At 47.7% G+C, this 13959-nt stretch overlaps 1 protein-coding gene across 1 annotated transcript; it reads left to right on the top strand.

Moving 5' to 3' along the window:
* The first annotated feature begins 8361 nt into the window (after positions 1-8361).
* On the top strand, positions 8362-13422 carry LOC142572160 (neurotrophin 1-like). Its single transcript, XM_075681084.1, has 2 exons — positions 8362-8519; positions 12479-13422. Exons 1-2 carry the CDS (start codon positions 8461-8463, stop codon positions 12672-12674), a joined length of 255 nt encoding a protein of 84 aa, XP_075537199.1. The 5' UTR covers positions 8362-8460; the 3' UTR covers positions 12675-13422.
* The last annotated feature ends 537 nt before the right edge of the window (positions 13423-13959 follow it).

The raw sequence follows: 13959 nt of genomic DNA, 5'->3' as shown, positions 1-13959 counted from the left end.
GTCGCAATGCGGCCGCAGTGACCGGGAATCGAGCTCGTGACCTTATGCTCAGCAGCAGAATTCTTTCAGCCTATGCAGTGACTCTTGGCGGCCGACACTTAATGGTCAGTGCCCACTCAAACTCCGTCTTCCAGAGTTACCTGGCGGTGGCAGGAATCACGATTTTGACTGCACGATACAGTTGGTTGTTCATGGGAACACGCTGTTGTCAAGACTTGCCCTCAAGCGGTACATAGTCGGGTGGCGGTAGGTGGAAAAGGAAAGAGAAAGTAGAAAATACGGGAAAGTTAACCAAGGTTGCACCTTACACAGCAGAAAGGTGGCGGAGGACAAAACATTGAATGCGCGGGCACTGGCGTAATGTTGGTACTACGGAGCTTAACGTCCCAAACAGAACTCTAAGAGATGGTGGGAGGCACCGGATTAATTTTCGCCGGTTTGGGTTCATTAACACAATCTCATACGGTGTCGGATCTGGAGGACATGTATCCCAATTGCTGTCCCCCAGATTTTGGACCTTGCCGTTGGGTGCGGTAGTTGGCCGAAGATGAGGAGGACTTCGAGATGAAAACTGGAGGACCGGTTTAATTACATTATTTACAGTGAGAGTACAAAGAAATTAACAGTCATAAAGTCAATACGGGCCGGCAGCAACTCGGACGCTGCGGCCCGTGGCAAGAAGCTCGAAAGAGATGAATGAAGGAATGCTGCCTTGCTGCTCCCGGTCTCTGGCTTTTAAGTCCTTCGGTGTCTCGAAGTCACCTCACGTTCGGCCAATCGGCGAGCCCGCTCAGGTGACGCCAATTTCGGCCAATCGGCGAGCCCGCTCAGGTGTCGTCATTTTCGACCAATGGTAGGCGCCCGTGCGATTGTGTTACACCCGGCCCAGAGGGTCGCTCCTTGGGCCCCAATTGTCCGAGGGCTTACTTCTCTCTGCGGTATTGCCTTGCTAGCTTGCAAGCGCCGTCACAATAGGCGGAAGGGGGCGACGTTTCAGTGCTGCAAAGCAGCTTTGCTCGGGACCTGCGTTACCTGGAACGGTTCCAGGCTCCCGCTACACTTTCGGGAAGAGTCAAGCAGTGAATAGCTCCACCTGCGGCGCACGAGGTGGGGGACGCCAACTCGTTTGCACGTGCCGCGCCTCGGGAACGGGGTAGATGTGCTTCTGCGCTCCTTAATTAGCTGTGGCGCGATTCGATGTGGTCTGGTGAACTCGAAGGAGGCTTAGGAAAAAGTCCCGTATCTAACAACGGCAACGCACGAGTGTTTTTGCATTCCGCCCTCACGGAAATGCGGCCGCCGCGTCTGGGTATTGAACCCGAGACTCGATGCTAGCTGAGCGGTAGCCACTGTGCGACAGTGGCGGGCTGTTCACTTATAGGAGGCAGCCAAGAAAAAGAAAACAATGTTAAATAAGCTCAGGAACATGGCGAAGCAGCAACGGTCTATGTGTGACATCAGGCCCGAACCACATCCGTAATCCGCCGTTTCGTCCGAACTGCAATTCAGTGACAGTGACAGCTTGCGAAACTTGTTGCTGTGGCCTCGAATCACGGCTCTTTCGTTTCTTAATTTCAAATAATGGCTCTTACCTACTACCTGGGATTGTTTAAGAAGAAGGCGGTTTTAAACGTGTGTGTGTGTGTGTGTGTGTGTGTGTGTGTGTGTGTGTGTGTGTGTGTGTGTGTGTGTGTGTGTGTGTGTGTGTGTGTGTGTGTGTGTGTGTGTGTGTGTGTGTGTGTGTTTAGTGAATATTGTTGTCCGCCAGTGCTTCGTTCTCTTCCATTTCTCTTAAGATTTTTCAGCCAATTTGAAGTAGTGCACGGGTACTTCAGCAAACCACAATGCTACATATGGGAGCCCTGGCGTGCGACCAAGAATATCAGTGCCGTAGCAAGCCAGTGAGGGATGGGTGGTTGGAACGGAGAAATAAACGTTTTCCTTTAGCAATCAGGCCCCCGAGGACATGTAGCTATTGCAGCGGTGTAGAGGCGTCGTGGTGCTTATGGTCCTTGAGATTACTAATATTACACATGAAACAAGAAATCATCATAGGCAGCGTCAAGGTGGGTAGCCTTTATTTCCACGTCGGCAAAGTCACTCCAATACGCTCGCTTCATCTGTTTCAGGAAGTAAAATCGGAGGACGCTACATCTCAACTGTCTTTATAAGGTCTGCTTATAGTCCAGAAGAGAAATGAAAAAGGCGTGGGTGGGGGAAAGTAAATGTTATCGAGCTGAGAGTTACTGCATTATCGATAACAGCACTGTCATCCCTATTTCAACTTCCGAGGATCTAGGGAAGTTTACACCGTTCAAGCGCAGCAACCAGTTTCTCTGCAAAGCGGCACGCACCCTTGCCTCCACCCCATGCATGCTTGATATTTCCTGTAGCAGAGATGAAGTGGTTATCCTTTTTTGTTGGTAGATTATTCGAGCCGCCGTACATCAAAAATTATTCGATAATCGCTGGTAAATCTTCATTTTCTTTAAACGTCAGTAATTAGCCTTTAAATTATTTCCGTTATCGTCACATGTGGAAACTGCGGCATTGAAGCTGTAGAGTGCTGAAAGCGAGGAACCCGGAGGCTAGCACCAGTTCTGAGGTATTCGACAACCAAGTTGCGGTGAGATGCGTTGACATTCCACTAAATTTCCCACAAAGCTTGCCCTATTTGACTGAGAGACAAAACAATGTAGAATACCGACGCATTTGATGACAGCTATTAGGGATCAATTATCATTGGAAAGTCTGTAGGGCCACCGGCACAAATATCTCTAATGGAAGAAAGGTGGAGTGGTAAGCCGGATGAGCGTGAAGTCTCTAAATGTGTGTACACTCAGCAAACCATACACGCACGCTTGAGCGTACTAGCTCTTCTCCTCATAGAAAGACCTGACGAGCGATTCTAGAGCTTATATTCGAGGTCACTGTCGGCACAAGAATGTTAAAAGTGCCCTCGGTGGCAACCAGCGCACTCCGAGCGTCCTAGCGCGCTATCGTCCATATTATCAGTAATCACGTTGAGTGAGTGTCTGGCGCTCTGCTTCACACTTGAGCAGCCGTCCAGAATAGGCAACACTTGGATTCCGTTTGCACGGCCTCTGCGGTTGTCTTTAGGGTTGCTGTTTTGAAGATACAGTGTACTCGTAATGCCGCAGTCTCCACAAACGTAGGTCTCATTTTGCGCAGCTCGTGATGCCGTCGCATTCTAGGTTGTAAGTTGTAGGTCGAAGCCGGATTCGCAATTTGAATCACTAGCTTAGCGCAAATAAAACCACGGAAACAAGAAAGACGGACAAGGACAAGCGCTGCTCGTACAAGGACAAGGACAAGCGAGCGCGGGGCGTGGCAGCATTGCGTGAGCCTTTTTCTTTTGAATAAGCTTAGGACGCTACAAGTGGATGACCCTTTCCATGTTAAAAGTTCTTCGGATGTTGCGAAATTTGTTAAGTGTGATGACGGCATTAAGTATGCTTTTTCCGTTGACATAGAAGATCTATTCTACTCAATTCCTCAGGATAAGCTTCTGGTTTTCTTAAGGGAATGGATTGAATACAACGACGTGGTCGACTTCCAGTACTCAGCGGGCCTTTCAGTGGACAGCTTTTTAACATTTCTCGAGTTTTCTTTGAGTGTGACTTTTATTCTTTACAACGAGCAGCCATATCTGCAACGCCGGGGAGTGTGTATAGGGTCTTGTGTTGCTCCTATTTTGTGCGACATTTTTTTGTCTTTTGTTGATAGGTCTTTGGAGCAGGTTTTTAATGGGGGGCAGGTTTTAAAAGTTTCTAGGTATGTTGATGATTTTTTAGCACTTTTAAACAATAAGGGTGACTTTACATCCCCTGCTTTTATTTAAGAAGCTTTTAACAACCATGGCCAAGGGCTTGTTTTTACCCATGAACTTCCTAGAGACACAGGCCTGCAGTTCCTAGATTTAAAACTGTCTTTTGAAGCTGGCCACGTCTGCTGGTCCTATCAACCGCGAGCCATGAAGCAATTGCTGCCGTACGAGGCCGCACACTCTAAAGTGGTGAAGCGAGCAGTTAGTAGTCTTTGCTTGGAATCGGCTTTGCAGAAATCGTGCGAACAACAAATGCGGTCTAGTTTTACGAACCAAGTTGGACTTGGCAGCTGGTTTCCCTTTGACGGCCGTCAACGCTATAGTAGAGTCTCTTCTGCAAAAAGCAAAGCTTGGAGCACGAAGGGCGAGAGCAGAGGTCAAACGACCGAAGGTAAGACCAGAGGTCATTCCCTACGTACACAAGATGTCACACCATCTTAAAAGGTTGCTAACCGTCACGGTATTCCTCTGGTTTTTTCTGCGCCCAACAAGCTTTCGAAGCTGTGTTCTCGAGTTTGCCGTAAGAGCAGGCGGGGCTGCCGCACGAGGCATGAGAAGCACTTTGTTGAGTGCTCCAGAGGGGTTGTTTATGAAACTCCCTTGCACCCTTGCCGGGCAGCTCTACATTGGTCAAACCGAGCGTTGTGTGAAGGACCGTTTAAGGGAACATGCGCAAAAACTAAAGAGGATAAGTGCGCATATTTGGTGGCTCATGTTAGCGACAAATTAGCCCAACAGTCAACTCTTCCCGGATTCGCAAGCCCGGGTTTTCTTTCGGGAGGTGATAGTCATGATGGTTAGAATCGGCCTAGTATAGCCTGAAAACACTCCAAATAGCAGAAAAGAATGTCGCAGCATCTCTTGACAAAGTTATTTTGATTAAATCGATAGACTAGGTGCATTGTTTGTACACATTCCCATTCACTGCCTGCACTTACGCAGGAGCTATCGATTCAGTCGAGCACTAAAGTTAACAGCCCCCATTCATGCGCTTCCCTATACAAAATGACGACATCGACAGCTAATTGTACATTCGTTCGTGGCTGACGAATGAACAGCTCGCGTATGGTAAGGTTTGTATAGGGCAGACAAAAGGAGTTAGAGCAAGGCAAAGGAAAGACAGGAAGGTTAACCAGAGATTATCTCTGATTGGCTACCCTGTTCCGGGGGAGGGGCAAAGGGATGCGATAAGTGAGAAAGAGAAAAAGAATACGAAAAAAAGACCCCCCCACCCCCCACACTCACATACAATATAGAACTGTTTCTGTGGGCGCTGTCACACAGTCTGCGAAGGCGCTACATAGTATTACACAGTGTCAACGTCCCACTAATGCATTCCACGTCACACAGTGTACAGTCATAATTTGTCCCAGAGTCCGGTGTCTTTTAAATAATGAATCAGTACCTTCATAGCGGCTCACGCTGATGTTCATGCAGGCCAGTTTTCAAGAAACTTGTTTTCCGTGAGTGGTCGCTTGTCCCGTTGGTCTAGCGTGGCTGAGAGGGCTGCTCTTTGCGGGTTGAAACGAGGGCACTCGCAAGGAAGGTGCGCGATCGTTTCGCTGCACTCACAGAAGTCACAAAGGGGGCTATTGACCTTTTCTATCAGAAAGGAGTACGAATTTGCAAATGCTACTCCAAGCAATAGACGGAGTACCTTTAATCAATGTAAGCAAGGTTTGTTCAGGACAGGTCTCAATCAGTTACGCCAAAGAGTTTATGGTCGTAGCTGCAGATCCACTGTGTTCTTCCAAGGTCAAAGTGCCGGACATCATCGCCCTACGCGTGAAAGCCAGACACATTTTAACCAGTTTCCTAAACGTTCTCTGAATAATATGCACCTAGAATATGTCAAATAATAATAATAATAATAATAATAATAATAATAATAATAATAATAATAATAATAATAATAATAATAATAATAATAATAATAATAATAATACAGGAGGGACGCATGATTCGCGAGCGGGGAGCTTGCTCGTCCATAATTGCCCGCGGCGAACTTTCCCAAAGGCCTGCTGACTAATGCATAGGCATTTCGATGCTCTATAGGTCTTTCAAACGCAGTCCCAAGAAGATAGATTTTATTGATAGGAAGGAATTTTGATTGCAACTTTTGAATAGCTTGAGTAACACCATAAATTTTGATTGGCTTCCAGCGTCTTACAACCATAGCTTCATATGCTGGTCTTGTTCAATCTGTCTGGTTGTCGCAAAAATATTATGGAGCGATAATTAATTTATATTCACACTTTGCCTCCTACCACCTGTTTTAAGAACTTCCGTAAAGAAAAGTAACTTCATCGACCTGAGTCTCAAAGTTCTCTTTGTTTACGTGCAGCCGACGCTGACTAGCCAAAGGTGTTGAGGGGCGAGCTTGTTATCAGTTGCAAGTCAACCAGGATCCCGAGTATACGTTGGGAGACTAAATTATGTGGTCGTGGTAATTTGGGGCAGGAGATTCGTTCGAAAGAGTTCATAACGATCGTGCTCAGTCAACGTGCTAAAACGGCGTTCACGGCGTGTAGCTCTGTAGTTACAGAAAACTAAGACAATAATTAGTTTAATCTTTTATGCAAATATATTTGCTTCAAGTGCATTGGTATTCTCGTTTCAACACATCACAATGAGTACTGAGTCACGCTGTGACCTATAGTAGCTCTCCGGAATCTCGACTTCGGGTGTTTTTCTGTGCACTGTATCGCTGTCGAGTTCAGGTCCAGTTTGTTCTCGTAGCCATAGAGATGCTGACCATAAAGCCCATCACAAGAGACAAGGTGGCTCAAATTCGACAGTGGTGGAATGGCCAGAAAAACACCCCTGCTGTGGAATCACGAGTATATACGAGGGCGAATCAGAAAATCTTTGCCCCTACATTTTTTTAGCCAAATTAAGGCTGTAAAGGCGAAGTCAACATATCCATTCCCAGTGGTGGACCTTTCTTGGACCGGCCCGGCCTTATCTGCTGGTAGCTCCGCGGCACGGCGCTGCTGTCAGTTGTTGAAGACGGCGGTTGCGCTTCACACGTCCACGGCGTACGAGCAACGAAGTGTGATTCATTTTCTATGGAGCAAGGAGACGAACGCCCATAGAAATCCACAGGGAAAGGCAGCCCACTTGTGAAGAAAGATCTCTCGCTTTGAGAAGTGTGAGGTGGTTCGCAAAAGACCGTGAAGACTTGCATGACAATGAGCGTTCGGGGAGGCCGCGTGTGTCGTTGACTGACGACAAAATTTCTCAAATTTAGTGCTGCGATGGGACAAATGTCTGAACCGCGCGTGTGAGGATTGTGTGGGAAAATAGTGCAAGGCACGTAGAATAGTACGTATATTTGTAATTACCTGTATGTACCCGATTTTGACTAATAAAATATACGGGCCAACACTTTCTGATTCGCCCTCGTAGCAACTTTTGAATAGCTTGAGTAATACCATAAATTTTGATTTGCTTCCAACGTCTTACAACCATAGCTTCACATGCTGGTCTTGTTCAATCTGACTGGTCGTCGCAAAATTATTATAGAGTAGTAATTAATTTAATTTACCCTTTGCCTGTTACCACCTGTTTAAAAAAAACTTGCGTAAAGAAAAGTAACTTGCTTAGTGCGTCTAGTATAACAGAGCGATACTTGCGTGAAACGTTCTATACCTGTCACTTAACTTACTGTGTGGCAGCTGTGACTTGCGCAAAGTGTTTATCTTTAATATTACGTTTAAACCTTGCGTTTCGCCCACGGGTTGCTTTATTAAATTGGCCCCACATGTAAGAGTGGCGCACATCGATTTTGAGAGAACTATTCACTCGCACTTCAAACTCCAATTAAACTGATATACGCGGTTCATAAAAGGACCCTACTTTGCGGACGTTTTGGCCGTTATTCCCGGTTTTTTTTAATTTATGAACCATACGGAAGAACACGAAACGCACCGCGACCCCCTTTTATCGGTAACAGACGGCTGCCTGCTTGCACCGCTTTCACACACACAGTTTGTCCAACACAGAAAGGGGTACGCTGAAGCGCGAGTCAGGGTTGAAGGGCAGTGATGTATGCTCGAGCACAGGGCTTGCCATCACTCATAGAGCAGTGGTTGTGTCCACGACGCCAGGGATGCATTGTCGGCGTAAAATTAAACGCGAGCTAGGCAAAGTCTGGCGTTGATCAACTCCCAGGACGGGGGAGTCTGAAGCTATACCCATGTTCAGCGACATTTCAGTCTTATGCGATTACGATATGCGTCCTCGTTTTCCCTGTGTCCGCATTTTAGTCTATCCTGAAGGCATACACTCCATCATGCAGGGCGGCTCTGCATTTGTCCGTGGACCTGGAGCAAAACACGATGCACAGGCTGCTGCCGGAGACGCCCGAGGGAGATGGCACCGCGGCGGCCGCGCTGTTCGTGGACAGCGTTGTGCCCGCCACAGAATCCACCCGCGGCAGCAGCCACGGCGAGCAAGCGTCCGGCAGCGGTGTAAACGGCACGGTGGTCGAGTCGCCCCCGCCGCCACCGCTGACGGACGACGGTAGCCTGTTCGCCTGCGCGGCCCGCGTCACGCACGCCCGGCCATTGCGCGCGCGAACCGTGCAAGGCCTCTGGAAAGTGGTGGTCAACATGCACAGTCCGCATGGTCGGGGAGCCTTCCAGCAGATGGTGCGCACCGAAGAGTGCATGTGAGTCCAGCCTGCGTCGGTTTCGCGTTCCGCCATCTGCGTGACAAAGGAGCGCCTATTGGTGCCATGTTGGTGCGCCGACGATAGCTCTGTACATGTGGCGTGAGGCCGTGTCTTGGATACGCGAGGACGGGACTTAAGGATACAGGGACACAACGGGCCCTTCTGTCCTCGAGTCTCGTCGTCTTCAAGACATGTTGTTACGCCGTGTTTCACCCGCCGTGTTGTCGTAGTGGCTATGGCGTTGCGCTGATAAGCCCGAGGGCGCGGGATCAGATCCCAGCCGCGCCGCCGGCATTTTGGTGGGGGATAAATGCAAGAACGCCCGTGCACCGTGCATTGGGTGCGCGTTAAAGAATCCCAGGTGGTCGAAATTAATCCGGAGCCCCACACCGCGGCGTGCCTCGTAATGCTAGCTAACGCGATTATCTATAGCCAGTCTTTTTGACGTCACGGATAGCTCAGTTCACTTGCTTATATATAGGGAAGAGCAACCGGCCGCAGCTGCTATATAGGACGCCCGAGTGTTTGAATTCGAAAGCATTAGCAAGGTTTGACGCATACAAAATATTTCAAGGAACCAATTTAAAAAATTCCACAATGTGCTTAGAGAGCAAAAGAAACACAATATTTTGTTACGGTATAACCGCCCTTGCAACGCCCTTTTCCTCTCTCAGTTATCCAAGATTCCCGTTCTGTTTTTTTCTATCTAAGTTATTCAGGGTACCGGCTTCAATCGTAGTTATTTACTCTTGAGCCTTCAAATCACGTGGCAATAACTTATAACCGCGAACGCGCAAGTTCGGTGATATACACACATACATAATGTCCCAACTATCGTGCACCAAGACTTGAAAATATGGAAATGCCACGTAGCTGGACAGAACCGAGGTAATGCTGTCTGCCGTCGCTTGAAGGTACAGTATTTTTTGCATTACACCTAACTACATAACTATAGTGTTAATTAATTACTCAATTTCTCAAATATTATAATTAGATGAAAAGTGTCAATGAGAAAATTGTAGAACAACATCAGAAACTCCCGATACAGCTCTCTGTTGCTCAATACTTGCTACATCAAAGCGTTTTTCGGAGCGTGAAAGAAGCCCGCGAATACACGCAAAGTGTCTCGAGCGGCCAGTGGCGCGTCAATTTAGCGTGTATTTGCGGGCTTGTTTCACGCTCGGAAAAACGCTTTTACGTAGCTCGTATTGAGCTACAGAGAGCTGTATCGGGAGTTTTCTTATTGACACTTCTCATCCATTGTAATATTTGAGAAGTCGATTAATTATAACTGAGGTTTTTTAGCGCACGAAAAGGGACGAGAGACAGTGGCAAGACGCGGACACAGCGCTGCTGTCTTGCCACTGTCTCTCGTCCCTTTTCGTGCGCTAAAAACCTGTTATCGAATACCAACATGCCCTAACCTACGCTCTTTCGATTAATTAATTAAGAATAACTGTGTAATTATGCGGAATGCAAAAAATAACGTAAGTATCCCAAGCGACGGCAAACGTTACCTTGGTTTTGTCCAGGTATACGTGACATTTGCATATTTTAAAATCTTGATGCATGATGGTTGGGGCATCCTGTACACTCGCTAACACCGGCACGGCTGTTAGCAACGATCTTTTTTCCCTGAGCTCCATTTACCGCTTGTGCAAGGTTTCGGGCTCAGACATGAGTGCGCAATGCCCTACTTATCTTTTCGTGAGGCTAGACAGGCGCGATTTAAAGACACATTTGTTTATAATTGGGCCTAAAAGTTAGTTCTTATCAACATTCAACCACGTACTAGCAGATCCAAAGACGGAAATGTGATCGGGACCTATCCCCCCCTCCCCCTCCCCGAGACATGGCTGAACTTTTGCCTTACATAACTAAGATTGTACAGCGCCCCCCCCCCTCCCCTCACCTCTTTTGGATGCTAGTCTAGTTCCAGCGTATCGGCTATCGGCAAATTGCACTCATGCACTGGCGTTATACCACAAAAATAGAAGAGAAACGTCGGACAAGCGCCTAGCTGCTCATATGTGTACTGCACTGCACCGACTCGACTGCACTCGAGACTCTTGGAACATATTCAGAGTTATTAAAAAAATATCTCAAAAGTTGCAAGCGATTGACTCATTAGTCAGCGGATATATCTATAGGGTACCTCTGTTCAGTTCATTTGACTGCTGACGTACTTTTAACGCTGCCTCCATTATCTTTGAGAATGCATGGTCACTTTGTATTAACAGAACTCTTGAATATCTGTGCAACGCAAGCTTGTGTTCCTGCGAATTACTTCAGGCACACAGCCCGTCACCGAACGAATAAAAAAAAATTACTATAAGAATTCTAACTCGCTATCAACTATGGTGGCCCGCATATCATATTGACCGCAAATAAAGACGAGGACAGAGGGAGAGAACACATAAACAGCACGGGCGTTATGGTGGCCCGCACCTGACTGCAGGGTGCGCATAGTAACGTACTATATGCAAGCGCACAAAAGGAGAAACTTCCAGTTCTCGCGCATTCGCGGGGTGTTAAAGCGAAGAGTGTTTCTCGTGTTGCACAGACCAGTCTATTACAACGAGTGAAACGGATGTGCCTTTCACTTCTGCGGGGGAACAAAAAAGGCCTGTATTCATTGCTGTGCGATACAGCCAATTGTCGCGACGCAAAAGCACGGCGACGTGACTGCTCGGTATGCATTCTTTTCTCTTTTCTTTGTTTCTCTCTTTTTTTTTGGGGGGGGGGGGCTATCGTTCTTATACGTGAAATAAAAAAAGAAGTACACCTTCTTGTGATTATTTCTGTTGGTGCCGTTCTTAAGACTCAGAATCCACGCACACCGTCCTTGCACAGGTCGGCTGAAGCAAGTCCTCGTTTGCTGCGCCCTCGACTCACGCAAGGAACGCAGCATGCACAAAACAAAGGGCCATCAGAGCGGCGCGTGCCCTTTCCCGCCGCGCTGTCTACGGCTTAGGAAATCGCTAAGGGCACAGGAAATTTCATTGCGAAAAACAGTGCGAGTAAGCCTACAATCGATAAGATGTGTAAATTATAGTGGAATACCTGTTTTATGTGTACAGTATCCATACTTTTACTCAAATCGAAAATATTTCACGAGGACTTACAATGAGGAATTCGCACCGCCGGATGGGACTGGAACACTCTTGTTCACCTTATTTGCAAAAGCAGTTTGAGCTGGTTAACAGATGACGTGATAATTACCATCAATTCTAAGGTGGGGGAGAAGAAAAAGTGAGAAAAAGACAGGAAACTTAGTCATTGTAAGCATCAGCTGGCTACCCTGTGCTGGGATTAGGCTCCAAAGGGAATCAAATGTGAGGGCAAGGAAGGTGACACAAGTGAGCGCGAACTTTGCACTAAATATTTTCTTTAGAAGCGGCACGCCTGTATTTATTAAATACACGCATAATTTCACCACACAGTGGCCATCTCAGATAAGTTACGGCCTCTATCTCAATGTGATCTCAATGTAGAATTAGAGATGAGAACACGAATTCCTTTGTCGATAGTGCGACAAGTGACGAGCAGCGTATACCTAGCCTGTCGATCATCAAATAAAGTAAATCTAGCCAGGGAAATGGTCATCGAGAGCCTGGAACGCATGTTGGTCACACTTCCCTGTACTACATCCTGGTATTAGGCTGCTAAGCCCTAGGTCGCGGGATTGAATCCCAGCCACGGCGGCCGCATTTCGACTCAGATTTAGGTGCACGTTAAAGAAGCCCAGATGGTCAAAATTTCCGAAGTCCCTCACTACGGCGTGCCGCATAATCAGATCGTGGTTTCAGGCCCGTAAAACCCCACAATTTTTCTTAACTGCATCCGGCATAGGAACGAACGGCTGCCGCAGTGATTTCCAGCTTTGTCCAGCCAGCTGGCTTCCCCGCTGGACGGCAACAGCCGCGCCTCGTTGACGTTCGGGCGCGTGTACGCAGGGAGCCCGGCGGCAGCTGCAGCAACCTGGTACAGTCGTCCCGGTGCGTACAGAAGTACAACCTGCACCGGCTGGTGGTGTGGACGCGCCAAGAGGGCATCCATATGGACACCTTCCGCCTGCCGGTCGCTTGCTCCTGTTACCTGGGGAAAGCCGACAGGAAGGCGACGCAGCGTCGAGCCCCCAGCAGGGCCTGACTTTACAGCCACCCTCCCCTAGGACCTCAGTCTCCTGCGTCGATCACAACCAGTGCCGTACGGTCGGCCCGTGTCTGCCGGCGAGAGCCTCTGCCTTCCATCTGAGCGCGCGATGACGCCCTCCAATGCGTCGCCATTTTTCGTCGAGCCCTGCGCTTCAGAATACGGAGCAGTTATTGCGTGTGAACCCCAGACACCCAGTGCGGCCACCCTAATGCTCTTCTTATTATTATTTTTCTAATAGCTGTAATGGGCGTAAAACTTGCTTATACAAGGTGACCGCGGTTTTGGAGCATGGCGTTCCCAACAGACTCTAAGGAGAAACAATTCGGGATGCGTTATTTTTGTTAAACATTAATATTACTACTATGAGAGGCGTCTCAAGATTGGCTGTCTCACTTAAAACGTGTTTGTCGCGAATGGGTCGCGATGCATGAGCTGTGGCGAAAACTACTTTCTGGGCGACTTGGAGCGGATGTCCTCGCGTGTGCGTAACACAATGTACTTTGTTCGCTCCCATTGCTGCAGCGTGGCATGCAGCTCTTGGACGCAAAACATTTTGCAATTTTTCGACCAGCTCGTAGTTGCGAGAGTAGCTGAGGTTCCCTGAATATGGAACTGTGGCCACGTTTTGCTACAGATATCTAAGCCTTCGTTATGCCCTACGATGACCTGAAAATGTGCCGCTTTAAACTAGCTGAAGGAGTAAAGAAACAGAAAGAAAGAAAGAAACAGTGCTAGCTTACAGCAAGGGTTACATGCTGTATTGAGAGTAATCTTTGTAAAGAACATATAATTATTTTTAGGTACAAACATATCGTGAATCCATCTCCCTTTCCATCTAACACTGTTGAACCAAGCGCTCAGGAATTTAGAATGCGGTTTGTCGCAATAGCTTCGCACCCTTGCCGCACCAGGTAACGTCAGAATCGTTTGTTGTCGTAACATCGAGCCTCCGAATGCTGTCAATTTCCTACCAGTCGAATGCATGACGCTCGCGTGTCGTCACAAGGACACGCGCGTCGTTAGCAAGTTCAGCACACGAGGAGCATTTGTGTGGGGGTCATCGAACCTTTACCGTTTAGGTCCCGTCATACGGCACTTTAATTACGGTACGCTGACCGCAATTTTTAAATGAGTAATTCGACTTCCGCCTGACTGTCGTGTATACTCTGATTTGTTACGAACGGTACGTAATTGGCGACAGCGAAGTTCTTTCCGTATCTGCATGTATTGCGACATCTTTTGTTGTTGTTTTCTTTCTTTTCCTTTTGCGAGGTGCGAG

The sequence above is a fragment of the Dermacentor variabilis genome, chromosome 1, assembly GCF_050947875.1.
Source record: "Dermacentor variabilis isolate Ectoservices chromosome 1, ASM5094787v1, whole genome shotgun sequence".
NCBI lineage: Eukaryota > Metazoa > Arthropoda > Arachnida > Ixodida > Ixodidae > Dermacentor > Dermacentor variabilis.
The sequence above is the reverse complement of the archived record's forward strand: the minus strand, read 5'-3'. Positions and strand labels throughout refer to the sequence as shown.